The sequence below is a fragment of the Sinocyclocheilus grahami genome, unplaced genomic scaffold, assembly GCF_001515645.1.
Source record: "Sinocyclocheilus grahami isolate Dianchi unplaced genomic scaffold, SAMN03320097.WGS_v1.1 scaffold771.1, whole genome shotgun sequence".
NCBI classification, from domain to species: Eukaryota; Metazoa; Chordata; class Actinopteri; order Cypriniformes; family Cyprinidae; genus Sinocyclocheilus; species Sinocyclocheilus grahami.
Window position 1 is genome coordinate 328,750 of NW_015505950.1, and position 16,482 is coordinate 345,231.

At 41.6% G+C, this 16,482-nt stretch overlaps 1 protein-coding gene across 1 annotated transcript in view; it reads left to right on the forward strand.

Annotated features, from left to right (window-relative positions):
- The window catches only part of LOC107561407 (uncharacterized), a 28,625-nt gene extending 12,698 nt beyond the window's left edge, over positions 1-15,927 (forward strand). Inside the window, exons 20-56 of the mRNA XM_016245850.1 lie at positions 21-422; positions 509-553; positions 746-867; positions 1,317-1,595; positions 1,783-1,878; positions 1,964-2,117; positions 2,314-2,567; positions 2,651-2,797; positions 2,884-3,463; positions 3,557-4,140; positions 4,255-4,819; positions 4,921-5,525; positions 5,765-6,320; positions 6,418-6,614; positions 6,762-6,897; positions 7,069-7,116; positions 7,506-7,550; positions 7,628-7,749; positions 7,996-8,274; positions 8,446-8,538; positions 8,626-8,779; positions 8,875-9,128; positions 9,416-9,562; positions 9,642-10,221; positions 10,333-10,916; positions 11,034-11,598; positions 11,699-12,303; positions 12,543-13,098; positions 13,192-13,388; positions 13,511-13,646; positions 13,880-13,927; positions 14,122-14,169; positions 14,324-14,371; positions 14,687-14,806; positions 14,902-15,086; positions 15,218-15,372; positions 15,465-15,927. Coding sequence (XP_016101336.1) covers positions 21-422; positions 509-553; positions 746-867; positions 1,317-1,595; positions 1,783-1,878; positions 1,964-2,117; positions 2,314-2,567; positions 2,651-2,797; positions 2,884-3,463; positions 3,557-4,140; positions 4,255-4,819; positions 4,921-5,525; positions 5,765-6,320; positions 6,418-6,614; positions 6,762-6,897; positions 7,069-7,116; positions 7,506-7,550; positions 7,628-7,749; positions 7,996-8,274; positions 8,446-8,538; positions 8,626-8,779; positions 8,875-9,128; positions 9,416-9,562; positions 9,642-10,221; positions 10,333-10,916; positions 11,034-11,598; positions 11,699-12,303; positions 12,543-13,098; positions 13,192-13,388; positions 13,511-13,646; positions 13,880-13,927; positions 14,122-14,169; positions 14,324-14,371; positions 14,687-14,806; positions 14,902-15,086; positions 15,218-15,372; positions 15,465-15,927 — 10,154 coding nt within the window. The remainder of the gene's footprint in view (positions 1-20; positions 423-508; positions 554-745; positions 868-1,316; positions 1,596-1,782; positions 1,879-1,963; positions 2,118-2,313; positions 2,568-2,650; positions 2,798-2,883; positions 3,464-3,556; positions 4,141-4,254; positions 4,820-4,920; positions 5,526-5,764; positions 6,321-6,417; positions 6,615-6,761; positions 6,898-7,068; positions 7,117-7,505; positions 7,551-7,627; positions 7,750-7,995; positions 8,275-8,445; positions 8,539-8,625; positions 8,780-8,874; positions 9,129-9,415; positions 9,563-9,641; positions 10,222-10,332; positions 10,917-11,033; positions 11,599-11,698; positions 12,304-12,542; positions 13,099-13,191; positions 13,389-13,510; positions 13,647-13,879; positions 13,928-14,121; positions 14,170-14,323; positions 14,372-14,686; positions 14,807-14,901; positions 15,087-15,217; positions 15,373-15,464) is intronic.
- The last annotated feature ends 555 nt before the right edge of the window (positions 15,928-16,482 follow it).

The window sequence follows — 16,482 nt, forward strand, 5'->3', positions numbered from 1 at the left end:
TTTTACTTTTCCTAAAACAGTTGCTTTCACCACTCCAAGTGCTGACCCTTGCTACAATTATAACAGTCTAGATGAACCCCAGAGAGCCACCATCAGCCCACACTACGATAAATATTATCACTATGGAATATGTGATTATAATTACAACTGGAATGGCTGGTACAGGTTGTTCTACAATGGTCAGAGTGTCCAGATGCCAGATTCATGTGTTGGTTCTGGCATGTGTGGCACTCCTTCCCCACTGTGGCTCAACGGCCCTCACCCACAGCTAGAAGATGGAGTGGTCACTCGGCAAGTGTGCGGTTCCACATGGAATGACTGCTGTGGTCACAAATCTCATCCCATACAAGTCAAAGCTTGTCCAGGAAACTATTATGTGTATGAGTTTGTCAGGCCAACATTCTGCTCTGCATATTGTGCAGGTAGAGCATAAGTACTTCATATTTTTGTTTGAAAAGTGTTTCATGCATACATATATTTTACAGTTTGCTTATATTTTTCTTCACAGAAGTTAATGTCCCACATACAACAACAAGATCAAATATTTCCTCAGGTATTTTAACAATTTAAACAAAAATAACGTAACTGACATCACATCGTAACAGAACATTGAAACATTAGTAGCCAAATAGTATTTTATACCTTATTGCTATGTGCTGTGATATATGTGGTATGTGAGCTTTATACCCAAAAAACAGTATACCATACAGTACACCATATTTTTCTGGCTATACCACTGTTGCAGGACCATTTTATCCATTTGGAGCTGGCGACACAGAGAATGATCGTTCTGATGATGGGATTTCACCAGTGATTTCCCTTCTGCAACCCTTTAGATTTTTTGGAGAGACATATAACCAATTGTATGTAAGTGAATCTGGTATTATTTTGTTTAAGTCACCATGGCACTCATACTGAGTTACAAGTGATTTAACTTTTGAATGATCTAAATAGTTTTGCTCCCTCATTAATATAGCAAGTTTCAACACTTTAGTAGTTCAACACTTTAGCCAGTGGTTCTCAAACCTGTCCTGAAGTACCCCCAGCCCTGCATATGTCTCCCTCATCTATCACACCCGATTAAACTCATCAGCTCATTAGTGGAGACTGCAAGACCTGAAGTGGGTTTGTCAGATATAAGGCGACATACAACATATGCAAAGCTGGGGATACTTCATGGAGAGTTTTGAAAACCACTGCTTTAATCTATTTGTAACTCTTAACCTGTACCATATAACGTTTAGGATAGTAAATGATGGCTGTGTTGGATTTATTATTATTAAAAGTGTTGTGCATATTATAATCCTTTATTTCAGATCAACAACAATGGATACTTGACTTTTGATTGGCCATGGTACAGTTACTTTCCATACCAGTTCCCAGGTTATGGTGGAGAAGACCTCATCGCTCCATTCTGGACAGATATTGATAACCGGGGCAATGGATTTATTTCATATCGTCAGTACTCCTCTGGCAGTGTTCTTACAGAGGCCACACAAGACATTAACCAATACTTCACTGATTTGAGTTTTTCTGCTACTTGGGTCTTTGTTGCAACATGGGACAGAGTTGCATACTATCCATATTCAGGAACCGTAAGAAATCCAATCTGGCTTTGTAAAATCCTGTTCTTTTTTAATATCGTATTTGATATTATAAAAATTAAAATTGATGTAACCCACCATAGAGTAAAATAATGCACATTGTATGATTACTGCGTTTTGTGATTTTTAGCAAGCTTGTGTTGGCCAGCACATGATTTTTTAAATTTGTATTTTTCAGGAAACATCTTTCCAGGTGGTGTTGATTTCAGATGGGCATTTCTCATTTGTTTTGTTTAATTATGGAACAATTGCTCCAACTCAACGATATGTACAGGTGTGCACTGACGTGACTAGTTGAAACTATTCCAATTTACTAACTGAAATAGAAACTTACATTTTCTTTTGGTCACTTATTGTAGGCTGGTTATGACACCATCAGCTCTACATACCACTTTTCAATTACTGGATCACTACAGTATAACATCACAAGCTTAACATACAGCAGCAATGTCAATGTGCCAGGCAGATGGGTCTTCAGAACAGATCATGGATCACAGGGTTGTCAGTTTTATGGTATGGTTTTTCTGTCCTCTTAAACTAATTAAATTATTTGCTATTTGAAGTAACCCTCAATAGACACTTTTCATTTCACTTTAGCTTATTGGTAAACCTTTAACAAAAATCTTGTTAAAAATAGTTTTTGGTGTTTGATCTCCTAACATACAACAATATTGAGTTCTAAGCAATGTGAAACAATACTTTATTGTAGGTGTTCCAGTGCAGCTTGAAGACTCTTTCTGGAGTGATGCCACCTGCCAGCAGAGATGCACCTGCACCAGCAGTGGCCTCCAGTGTAGCCACGAGCCCTGCAGTTACTCCCAAGCCTGCCGTCCAGCAGCCTTCCAATACTCTTGCCAGAACATTCAACGGCAAACCTGTACCATCTCTGGTGATCCTCACTACTACACCTTTGACTATCAGGTTTTTCACTTTCAAGGGACCTGCACTTATGTTCTATCTGAGGTTAGCCTTTCTCTATAATTTATATGGGTTTCTATTCATTTTTTTGTATGAATCAACTAGTAATCCTTGAAGTTTTATTTCAGGCTTGTGGCAATGGTTTGCCATATTATCGCATTGAGGGCAAAAATGAGCATCGGGGCAGCACGCATGTGTCATGGACACGGATGGTCAGAGTTTTTGTCTATGATGAAGTAATTGAACTGGTCAAGGATCACTATTATGAAGCGAGGGTTAGTATGACAATTTGCTTTAATTGTCACTTGTAATCAGCCTTCTGCTTATTATTCTAATTCCGTCTTTTTCTGAAATTGTCCAGGTTAATGGAAGCTTTGCAGCAACGCCATTCACCCTCCGCAATGGCTCCATCCAGGTCTATCGGTCAGGTTTTTCCTTGGCCATCAGCACAGACTTTGGTCTTCTTGTTACATATGATGCATACAGCTACGTCAGCATCTCTGTACCATATGACTATTTTAATTCAACCTGTGGTCTGTGTGGAAACTTTAACCTGCACCCTGAAGATGACTTTTGTTCACCCAGTGGTGAGATCTTGAGCTCAGATGTGGACTTTGCTAACAGCTGGAAGGTACAAAGTGACACAGATCCTGAATGCCATAATGTCAGGTGCACAGGTCTGGCTTGTGCTGTTTGTACCACAGATGAAATGACTTTGTACAGTGACAGCAACCACTGTGGAATCCTAGAAGATGTTGTCGGCCCTTTTGCTGATTGCCACCCTATGCATGCGCCACAGACGTACATAGAGAACTGTGTGTATGATCTTTGCTTGGGAGGAGGGTACCAGCCCATTCTATGCCAGGCTCTCAATGTGTATGCTACTCAGTGCCAACAGCAGGGTGTACAACTTGGTCAGTGGAGACAGCAGGGCTTCTGTGGTAGGTATCTTGTTGAGATGGATGATTAGAAAAATGTAATCTCAGACCGCATATTCTTGCTGCATATTCTTTATTTTATTTCTATATTTTCAGAAATTCAATGCCCTGTACACAGTCATTTTGAGCCTCAAGGAACAGGTTGTCCTGCAACTTGCAGTAATCCATCTGCCCCAATGAACTGTCCCTTGCCCAGTCAGGAAAGCTGTATCTGTGATCCTGGTTACATCCTGAGTGCTGGAGAGTGTGTGCCTGAAGCAAACTGTGGCTGCATCTTTGAGGGCTTCTATTACGCTGAAGGACAGTCAGTGGTGTTGGATGGGGACTGTGGGAGACAGTGTGTGTGCAGCAGCATGTCGATGACCTGCCATCAGCACCAGTGTGGTCCAGCAGAGGTGTGTGGAGTCCATGAGGGTGTGAGAGGCTGCAGACCCACCGGTTATGCTACCTGCTCGGTTGAAGACCTCGGGTCATATCACACCTTCGATGGACAAAGTTTCAGATACTCCGGAGCATGCGGACTGACCCTTACTAGGGTGATGGGGCCATCCTTACTACCACACTTTGTGTTGACGGTGGAAAAAGTACCCAGAGGCCTTCAAGACTTTTCCAGGGTTCTGAAGTTTGAAGCAGAAGGAATTCAGGTCACCATCGAAATGGGAGAGGGCAGCAATGTAAAGGTAAGGCAAAATAATAAATCACTAAGCTATTACTCAGTCCAAGAGCATAATTGCATTTTTTTTATTCATATGCTAGATGGAAGGTCTCCTGACACTGTTTATCAATCTTTTCAGGTGGATGGACAGATGGTCGGTCTGCCTATCAGTGTTGGCTCTGGTCAAATCCGCATTTATCACAGCAGTGTGAGAGGTTTTGTTTTGGAAACAAACTTTGGGGTGACTGTAAGAGCTGACTGGCCACACATTGTCCGAATTACGGCACCAAGCACATATAGTGGCACACTTGGAGGTCTGTGTGGGAACTTGAATGGGGACATTGCCGATGAGTTTTATACTCCAGATGCTGTCCTGTTAAATGACACTCAGCTGTTTGCGGACAGCTGGCGTGATGGTTCCCTATCAGCTCACTGTGAGGACCCAAATGACAGCTGGGAAACAGGACATTATCAGAACAGCAGCCAGTTCATTGAACATTGTAGTATCATGGCCAAGCATGATGGACCATTTGTTGAGTGCAGCAGAGCAATAGATCCTCAGCAACGGATTGCAGATTGCGTTCAGCTGCTGGAACAGACACAAGGTGCCAGAGAGGCTCTATGTGAGGCTCTGCGAGGTTACACTCTACTTTGCCAACAGAATGGCATTGCAGTAGAAGAGTGGAGGATTGCCACCCACTGTGGTAAGCATTACGTGTTGGATCTGCTGATCTACAACTGGATTTCATGAAGCTGAAATTTGCTTATATTTTCTACCATTGTCATTATGCTTTTGTAATTCCAGATCCCAGCTGTCCAGCAAATTCCCATTATGTTGTATGTGGCACATCCTGTCCTGCATCCTGCCCCAGCCTCTCCTTTCCATTTCAGTGCGCATTGCAGTGCCAGGAGGGATGCCAGTGTAATGACGGAAATGTGTTGAATGGAGATCGTTGTGTGCCTCCCGTGGGTTGTGGTTGCTACCACTCTGGGCGTTATCGGCAGGCTGGAGAGACGTTCTGGCATGGTGAAGAGTGCCAGTTCTTGTGTGTTTGTGATGGAATCACTGGAAATGTTCATTGCACACCATCTTCTTGCAGTGAGGTGGAGGTCTGCCATGTGTTGGATGGCGAGTACGGCTGCCATCCTCGGCCGCACGCTCGTTGCTCTGCTTCAGGAGACCCCCACTACATGTCTTTTGATAAATCCTACTTTGACTTCCAGGGCACATGCCGCTATGTGCTAGCCACAGTATGTAATGACACTACTGGGCTTCCGCACTTCCAGGTGGATGCAAGGAACGAGGCATGGCATGGACTCCCAGTGTCAATTACTGTTGAAATTTTTGTCAATGTCTCTGGGCATCTTGTGCACATGTCACTGGACATGAACCGTCAGTTTACTGTTGAGGTAATCAAGCATTATAGGTGATAGATAAAAACATAAATATTAATGACAATTTTGTGTGATTGTTATGATGCCATGATCTACAACAAATCAACACTTCAAACAATTTCACTCTGGTATTACTTGGGAGAACACACCCAGAAGTGCGCTTGTTTTCAAGCCTTTTTGTATTTAGTCATGTATCAGCAATATTGCCTGCTTAGCTTTAAAACAAGCTATTGTTTTATTCTCTTTTCAATCAGGTTGATGGAGAGACCAGAAATCTCCCCATCCTGCTTGACTCTGGACGGGTGTCTGTGTACTCCAGCGCACAGTACATATTTGTATCAACTGACTTTGGTTTGAGCGTTGGTTATAGTGGCTCCTGGGCGGTGGACATCATCGTACCAGCGGACTACGGTGGTGTTACGTGTGGCATCTGTGGAAACTTCAACGGCCAGAGTAATGATGACTTCATGACTCCTTCAGGTGCTCTGGTGCGCTCAGCAGACCAGTTTGGAGCAAGTTGGAAGGTTGAGGACGAGCTGCCATGCAATGATGGGTGTGGAAACCATTGCCCTTTGTGCCAGGATCAGACAACCTCCCGTTCCCTGTGTGACATCATCAGGTCCAGAGAGGGCCCCTTTAGTTTCTGCCATGTTTATGTCGATCCTCAAGCCTACTTTGATGACTGTGTGTTCGATGTTTGCCTTTCTGGAAACCATAATGATGTCCTGTGTCGCTCGATCCAAACCTATGCGAGTGCCTGTCAATCTAACAATGCCGTTATCTACCCCTGGAGAGAAAGCGCATCCTGTGGTGAGTGAGATAATTTCCGTTAGTGTGTAATTAACTTCAAAAAATAGAATACATTTTTAAGACAGGCTTGACATAAATACAAATGTTACATTTCCAGTCATAACCTGCCCAGAGAACAGCCACTATGAGTTGTGTGGCACAGACTGTGGTCATACTTGTGCCAGCAACATTGATGCTAGTTGTGAACACACATGCTCAGAGGGATGTTTCTGTGATGATGGGTTGGTGAGGAGTGGAGGACTCTGTGTCCCAGTGGAGCAATGTGGCTGCTTGCTTAACGGATTCTACTTTAATGTGAGGACTGAAACTCTGTTTAGACAAAGCTTTATTCGATTTCACAAGATCGGAGCCTTGTTTGTAGCATATCAATACTAAAACAACTTGTGTATATACTCTGTTCTGGAAATGTAAAGTTTATTATTTTGTGGTATAATTTCATAGGTTGGCAATCAATTCTGGAATGAAGAATGTTCCCAACTCTGTGAATGTTTTGCTCCAAATGATTTGCGCTGCTCTGATTCATCATGCCCATCGACGATGGAGTGTACAGTCAGAAATGGACTACGTGGCTGCTATGGTCAGTACATGTGTTTGATATCTCTTATGTTAACTTTTCTTTGTTGCATCAGCTAAACATTCACTTTAGAGTGGATTGTGCCACAGCGTTGCGCTGAATAGGGATATCAGAATTGCCAATTAATGTAACTAATGTAATTAATGTCTTTTTCATGTTATTTTCTCTGTGCAGATGAGAGCCCCACATACATCAGCACCACCAGATCAAGCCTTCCCTCAGGTATTTTTTAAAAATGCAGAGAAAAAAAAACATCATAAATAAAAAGAAGTCATGTTATATCAGTGATGGCATGAATTTGTTTACTAATAACATCTTACAAGCCTTTTTTTCTCTCTTTTATTTATTTATTATCTTTTTTAAAAAACATTTCTTTGTAATGTTGTCTCAGAGGATGTTAGCTTGGTTCATTTTATTTATTTATTTATTTTTTATTTAAGAACTCTTTCAAATCTTTATGGAGAAAATTAATGGTAAAAATAAATAGGAAAAATACTTCCAGAAGCAAAGTTGGTGAAAAAGCGGAGAAAAAGTCATTATTGCACACTTCAGTGATATCAGATTTGGCATGTAATGTGAAATTGAAAAAAAAAAAAAATTCTCTTTTGTAGAGGAGAGCACCATTAACATGACCACCACCGGACCAATCCCCCCAGGTATTTTTGAAACAATTTGGAAAAATAAATAACTGAATAATAATAAACATTAAATGTAAATTCATGAATTTCGACAGCTGTGTTTTATCCATTTGGAGCTGGAGACATAGTGAATGATCGTTCTGATGATGGGAGTTCATCTGTGATCTATTTTCTGCACCATTTCATATTTTTTGGACAGACATATAGTCAAATATATGTAAGTCTGTGTACATGAATGAAATAAATCAGAAAATAATGATTACTTGCATTTATTATTTATGTTACTTATGTTTATGTACTTATTTTAAGTATAAAAATTAATTTAAATATTACGGTTTCATTAATAGTCTTGTAGCCTATTTCATAGTTAATGATGTCCCTGATCCCACATGAATCTTGCCACACTGAATCTTACATATTTTAAAAGAAAATGTGTGTGTTGAGACGTCTTTATCTGTTTCAGGTCAACAACAATGGACACTTGACTTTTAATGGACCATTTCACAGCTACACTCCATACCAGTTCCCAGGTTATGGTGAAATAGACCTCATCGCTCCATTCTGGATAGATATTGATAACCGGGGCAATGGTGTTATTTCATATCGTCAGTACACGTCTGGCAGTGTTCTTACAGAGGCCACACAAGACATTAACCAATACTTTCCTGAACTGAGCTTCTCTGCTACTTGGGTCTTTGTAGCAACATGGGACAGAGTTGCATATTTCCCTCTCTCAGGAACAGTAAGAATCCCCGCTTGATTTTGTTTAATCTTCTTGTCGTTGCAATACATTATATGATTCTGATCATATATCTCATTCTGATCTGATCTCATTCTGATTCTGATTCTGATGATTATTGTGACATCTGGAAAACTTGCACTGACTAGCACTTTTACAATGGTCTTTTTCCAGGAAACATCTTTCCAAGTGGTTTTGATTTCAGATGGCCATTACACATTTGTTTTGATGAATTATGGAACAATTGCTCCAAAAGTTTATGTACAGGTGTGTACAACATGGTAAATAAAATATAGAGATTTAGAAGACTATTTAAATAAGATGCTGAAAGTGTTTTATCATAATTTATCACAGGCTGGTTATGACACCATCAACTCCAGATACCATTTCTCAATTCCTGGATCATTCTCAAATAACATCACAAACTTGACATACAGCAGCAATGTCAATGTGCCAGGCAGATGGGCTTTCAGAACAGATCATGGATCACGGGGTTGTCAGTTTAATGGTAATGGTTTTGCTATTCTCCTGAAGTGCTTTTATTTATTCCCTTAACATCCAGTAATTTTGAGTTGAAAGTTATGTGAAACTGCTGTTTTGTAGGTATCCCAGTGCAGCTTGAAGACTCTTTCTGGAGTGATGCCACCTGCCAGCAGAGATGCACCTGCACCAGCAGTGGCCTCCAGTGTAGCCACGAGCCCTGCAGTTACTCCCAAGCCTGCCGTCCAGCAGCCTTCCAATACTCTTGCCAGAACATTCAACGGCAAACCTGTACCATCTCTGGTGATCCTCACTACTACACCTTTGACTATCAGGTTTTTCACTTTCAAGGAACCTGCACTTATGTTCTCTCTGAGGTTAGTCGTTCTCCAATGCAGGGTTAAGCAACTTTGCTCCTGGAGAGCTACCATCCTGCAGACTTCAGTTCCAACCTTGCTTCAACACACTTGCCTATGCTGTAATTTTCTAGTAACCCTGAACATCTTGATTAGCTGGTTCAGGTGTGCTTGACTGGGTTGGAGCTCAACTCTCCAAGATGTAGCTCTCCAACGGCAAGGTTGGCTACCCCTACTCTATCATTTCTATGGCTTTCTGTTTATTATATAATAAGTAGACATCAGTTGGTAATCCTTGACACTTTTAGGCCTGTGGCAGCAGTTTGCCATACTATCGCATTGAGGGCAAAAATGAGCATCGGGGCAGCACGCATGTGTCATGGACGCGGATGGTCAGAGTGTTTGTCTATGATGAAGTAATTGAACTGGTCAAGGATCACTATTATGACGCAAGGGTTAGTATGACTATATTGCTGTAATTCTCACTTAAATGCTGTTATTTTCCTAATTTCCTCTTTTTCCAACTTTGAGTAGGTTAATGGAAGTTTTGCAGCAACGCCATTCACCCTCCGCAATGGCTCCATCCAGGTCTATCGGTCAGGTTTTTCCTTGGCCATCAGCACAGACTTTGGTCTGGTTGTTACATATGATGCATACAGCTACGTCAGCATCTCTGTACCATATGACTATTTTAATTCCACCTGTGGTCTATGTGGAAACTTTAACCTGCATCCCGAAGATGACTTCCGTTCACCCAGTGGTGAGATCTTGAGCTCAGATGTGGACTTTGCTAACAGCTGGAAGGTACAAAGTGACACGGATCCTGAATGCCATAATGTCCGGTGCACAGGTCTGGCTTGTGCTGTTTGTACCACAGATGAAATGACTTTGTACAGTGACAGCAACCATTGTGGAATCCTAGAAGATGTTTTTGGCCATTTTGGCGCGTGCCACTCTGTGCATGCGCCACAGACGTACATAGAGAACTGTGTGTATGACCTTTGCTTGGGAGGAGGGTACCTGCCCATTCTGTGCCAGGCTCTCAATGTGTATGCTACTCAGTGCCAACAGCAGGGTGTACAACTTGGTCAATGGAGACAGCAGGGCTTCTGTGGTAGGCATAGTTTTGTGATGAATGATTTCAATAGAGCAAATTAGATCTCAGTCCAAATGAAAAGATTACAATAATTGATGCATATTCTTTATTTTATTTCTCTATTTTCAGAAATTCAGTGCCCTGTACACAGTCATTTTGAGCCTCAAGGAACAGGTTGTCTTGCGACTTGCAGTAATCCATCTGCCCCAATGAACTGTCCCTTGCCCAGTCAGGAAAGCTGTATCTGTGATCCTGGGTACATCCTGAGCGCTGGAGAGTGTGTGCCTGAAGCAAACTGTGGCTGCATCTTTGAAAGCTTCTATTACGCTGAAGGACAGTCAGTGGTGTTGGATGGGGACTGTGGGAGACAGTGTGTGTGCAGCAGCATGTCGATGACCTGCCATCAGCACCAGTGTGGTCCAGCAGAGGTGTGTGGAGTCCATGATGGTGTGAGAGGCTGCAGACCCACCGGTTATGCTACCTGCTCGGTTGAAGACCTCGGGTCATATCACACCTTCGATGGACAAAGTTTCAGATACCCCGGAGCATGCGGACTGACCCTTTCTAGGGTGATGGGGCCATCCTCACTACCACACTTTGTGTTGACGGTGGAGAAAGTACCCAGAGGCCTTCAAGACTTTTCCAGGGTTTTGAAGTTTGAGGCAGAAGGAATTCAGGTCTCCATCGAAATGGGAGAGGGCAGCAATGTAAAGGTAAAGCAAAATATGAAATCACTAAGCTGTTACTCAGTCCAAGAGCATAATTGCATTATTTTTCAAATTCATACGCTAGATGGAAAGTCTCCTGACACTGTTTATCAATCTTTTCAGGTGGATGGACAGATGGTCGGTCTGCCTGTCAGTGTTGGCTCTGGGCAAATCCGCATTTATCACAGTAGTGTGAGGGGTTTTGTTTTGGAAACAAACTTTGGGGTGACTGTAAGAGCTGACTGGCCGCACATTGTCCGAATTACGGCACCAAGCACATATAGTGGCACACTTGGAGGTCTGTGTGGGAACTTGAATGGGGACATTGCCGATGAGTTTTACACTCCAGATACTGTTCTGTTGAATGACACGCAGCTGTTTGCGGACAGCTGGCGTGATGGTTCCCTATCAGCCCACTGTGAGGACCCAAATGACAGCTGGGAAACAGGACATTATCAGAACAGCAGCCAGTTCATTGAACATTGTAGTATCATGGCCAAGCATGATGGACCATTTGTTGAGTGCAGCAGAGCAATAGATCCTCAGCAACGGATTGCAGATTGCGTTCAGCTGCTGGAACAGACACAAGGTGCCAGAGAGGCTCTATGTGAGGCTCTGCGAGGTTACACTCTACTTTGCCAACAGAATGGCATTGCAGTAGAAGAGTGGAGGATTGCCACCCACTGTGGTAAGCATCACGTGTTGGATCTGCTGATCTACAACTGGATTTCATGAGCTGAAATTTGCTTATATTTTCTACCATTGTCATTATGCTTTTGTAATTCCAGATCCCAGCTGTCCAGCAAATTCCCATTATGTTGTATGCGGCACATCCTGTCCTGCATCCTGCCCCAGCCTCTCCTTTCCATTTCAGTGCGCATTGCAGTGCCAGGAGGGATGCCAGTGTAATGACGGAAATGTGTTGAATGGAGATCGTTGTGTGCCTCCCGTGGGTTGTGGTTGCTACCACTCTGGGCGTTATCGGCAGGCTGGAGAGACGTTCTGGCATGGTGAAGAGTGCCAGTTCTTGTGTGTTTGTGATGGAATCACTGGAAATGTTCATTGCACAGCATCTTCTTGCAGTGAGGTGGAAGTCTGCCATGTGTTGGATGGCGAGTACGGCTGCCATCCTCGGCCGCACGCTCGTTGCTCTGCTTCAGGAGACCCCCACTACATGTCTTTTGATAAATCCTACTTTGACTTCCAGGGCACATGCCGCTATGTGCTAGCCACAGTATGTAATGACACTACTGGGCTTCCGCACTTCCAGGTGGATGCAAGGAACGAGGCATGGCATGGACTCCCAGTGTCAATTACTGTTGAAATTTTTGTCAATGTCTCTGGGCATCTTGTGCACATGTCACTGGACATGAACCGTCAGTTTACTGTTGAGGTAATCAAGCATTATAGGTGATAGATAAAAACATAAATATTAATGATAATTTTGTGTGATTGTTATGATGCCATGCTCTACAACAAATCAACTCTTCAAATAATTTCACTCTGGTATTACTCGGGCGAACACACCCAGAAGTGCACTTGTTTGCATGCCTTATTGAATTTAGTCAAGTATCAGCAATATTGCCTGCTTAGCTTTAAAACAAGCTATAGTTTTATTCTCTTTTCAATCAGGTTGACGGAGAGACCAGAAACCTCCCCATCTTGCTTGATTCTGGACGGGTGTCTGTGTACTCCAGCGCACAGTACATATTTGTATCAACTGACTTTGGTTTGAGCGTTGGTTATAGTGGCTCCTGGGCGGTAGACATCATCGTACCAGCGGACTACGGTGGTGTTACGTGTGGCATCTGTGGAAACTTCAACGGCCAGAGTAATGATGACTTCATGACTCCTTCAGGTGCTCTGGTGCGCTCAGCAGACCAGTTTGGAGCAAGTTGGAAGGTTGAGGACGAGCTGCCATGCAATGATGGGTGTGGAAACCATTGCCCTTTGTGCCAGGATCAGACAACCTCCCGTTCCCTGTGTGACATCATCAGGTCCAGTGAGGGCCCCTTTAGTTTCTGCCATGTTTATGTCGATCCTCAAGCCTACTTTGATGACTGTGTGTTTGATGTTTGCCTTTCTGGAAACCGTAATGATGTCCTGTGTCGCTCGATCCAAACCTATGCGAGTGCCTGTCAATCTAACAATGCCGTTATCTACCCCTGGAGAGAAAGCGCATTCTGTGGTGAGAGAATTTCCGTTAGTGTGTAATTAACTTGAAAAAATAGAATATGTTTTTAAGACAGGCTTGACATAAATACAAATGTTACATTTCCAGTCATAACCTGCCCAGAGAGCAGCCACCATGAGTTGTGTGGCACAGACTGTGGTCATACTTGCGCCAGCAACATTGATGCTAGTTGTGAACACACATGCTTTGAGGGATGTTTCTGTGATGATGGGTTGGTGAGGAGTGGAGGACTCTGTGTCCCAGTGGAGCAATGTGGCTGCTTGCATACTGGATTCTACTTTAATGTAAGGACTGAAGCTCTCTTGAGGCAAAGGTTTATTCGATTAAAATTTTATTCGATAAAACAACTCATATATACGCTGTTCTGGAAGTATAAATTTCATTGTTTTGTGGTGTAATTTCTTAGGTTGGTGAGCAATTCTGGGATGAAGAATGTTCCCAACTCTGTGAATGTTTTGCGCCAAATGATTTGCGCTGCTCTGATTCAACATGCCCATCGACGATGGAGTGTACGGTCAGAAATGGACTTCGTGGCTGCTATGGTCAGTGCACTTGTTTAATATATCTTATATTAACTTTTCTGAGTTGCAGCACCTAAATGTTTGTTTACACACTACGAAAATATTGTTGTGAGTACCTGTGGAGAAAATGAATAGGAAAAACACTATCAGAACCAAGACCATTGAACGAGTTGATGATCACTACTGTATTACATGCCAACACTTATATGACTGTAGAACAAAGAAACAATTTTATTTTATCTTTCTCTTTACAGAAGACAGCACCACACACTTTACCACCGCCAAATCAAGCATTCACTCAGGTATTTTGTAATGATTTTTGTAATTTTGTGATTTGTCTCAGTTGACAAGATGTTTCAAATCCTTATGGAGGCAATGAATAGAAAAGGTACTTCAGAACCAAGGCTGCTGAAAAGGTGGATGATGATGTGCTCTATTGGCATGTCGGAGTTGGTATATGGTAAAAATTTTTTAGAATGTATTTTTCTCTTTACAGACGAGAGCACTACACACATTATCACCACCACATCAAGCCTTCCCTCAGGTATTTTCCATATACTTTTTGTAATTTTATGATTTGTCTCAGAGGTGATTGGTTTAGAACTCTACACTCTAAAAAATGCTGGGTTGTTTCAACCCAATGTTGGTAGAACTGTTGCACTCATTTTCACTGTTGCATTTTTTCTCTGTCTTTACAGAAGAGAGCACCACCTACATGACCACCACCAAATCAACCATTCCCTCAAGTATTTTTTAAACAATTTAGAAAAAAACAACACATATTTGAATGACACATTGAATGAAAAGATGTCATGTGAACTGATATCAGTAATGGTGTTTTTTGATGTTTTTACTTAAAAAAAATAAAAAAAGGTACAAGTGGTTAAAACAGACCTATGGAATTTTATGAGTTAATCCAGTAAAACAAGAAGTCCTAATGTTCGATCTGTTATCGCAAATATTGTTTTATTTAACAAAGGAAGCCAAGATATAATCTTCACCCCAGATGTGTTTTATCTATGCCTCAACTTTTGTCATTAATCCTGTTGTTCTCCTCTTAGGTGAAGGAGACCCCTGTCAAGAGCTCAGCTGCACTGAGAATGAATGGTGTGAAGAGAAACATGGTGTTTACGGCTGTTCCTGCAAGGAAAACCATCACAGATCTCCGCATGACTCCTTTGGTTGGACTCATTGCACAACATTTCAATGTTGTTTTAATGTTCGTCATTGATTATATTTTTGTTTTTGACATTCTCTTGAATGTTTTCTCTCTCAGATTTCATTGAAACCTGTGAAAGCAGCTCTGGCTCAATGTCTCTGTCTCGCTGTCAGCTTTTTGAGGCTGGTTTTCCTTCTGACATCTTACACCTCAATGACCCCAACTGCAGAGGAACAGTCCAGAATGGCAGAGTGGAGTTCTATTTTGACAACAATGACCACATCTGTGGCACAAATCTTGTGGTAGGATTCATTATGTACATCTTTGAATGGTCAAAATAACAACAAATCATTTTATTTTATTTATTTGTTTTGTAAATCATACTTTAAAAAGTCCCTTAAAGTACAAATATTCAAATAATATGTCCATACAGGCCAATGGCACCCACTTCATCTATAAGAACTTTATTGTGGGGGAGCCAAAATTAGTTGGACATCTCATCAGCAGGGAAAGAATTCTGAAGCTTCCTTTCATCTGTGTTTACTCACAAACCCAAACACTTTCCATGGACATCAACCCTCTGGAGAGGTGGGGCACACTGACTTTATCCAACTTACGGAATGAACTATTAATTATACTTATTTGTAGTTGACACATATCATGTAAAATTATTTCAACAGCACTGTGCACATGAACCTTCCTGCTGGTCAAGGGACATATCAGGTCAGGATGATTCCGTATCAGGATGCTGAATTCTCCCTCCCCTTCGCTGGTAGTGTGAATGCAGAGCTGAGCAAGCGGATTTTTGTGGAAGTTGGTGTTGATGGAGTTGACAGCCGTCAGTTTGCTTCAGTGATTGACACATGTTGGGCTACACCTGTGAACGATCCTCATTACCCTCTCCGCTGGGACCTCATCGTTGACAGGGGGACATATCAGGTCAGGATGATTCCATATCAGGATGCCGAATTCTCCCACCCCTTCGCTGGTAGTGTGAATGCAGAGCTGAGCAAGCGGATTTTTGTGGAAGTTGGTGTTGATGGAGTTGACAGCCGTCAGTTTGCTTCAGTGATTGACACATGTTGGGCTACACCTGTGAACGATCCTCATTACCCTCTCCGCTGGGACCTCATCGTTGACTAAAACTTAATGAAATTTAATTTAATTGTTTATATATATATATATATATGTATATTTTTAATGCATTTTTAATGTAAGGTGTGCAAACAAGTGCATTTTTAGTATTTTTTATCTTTTATTTATTGAACATGAATTAATTTTTTACATTTTCATGAGAACTTATATTTAATGCAACACCATATTTGGTTTATATAACTTAACCAAAATAAAAGTTACATTTGTTTTTAATTCAGTTTTAAATTTCACAACACTGGAAACACTGACAATTTTCAGAAACACTGATTTCTTTATTGTCCATATTTTTTAACTCATAAAAACTATTTAGACATAAAAAAAGTAAAACTGCCAAACACATAACAAAACTTTTAAACCTTACTCAAAACAGAAAATATAAGAAATAATAAGCTATAATATATTAATTAAACTAAAACAACTCTGCGGTGCGTACAACAACAGAGGCAATCCCTCTTACGGGATCCATTCTTATTGTTTTACGGTATATTTTATTAGATATCTCAGATACATTTTTTGATTGAATTATTATCATTATGAATATTC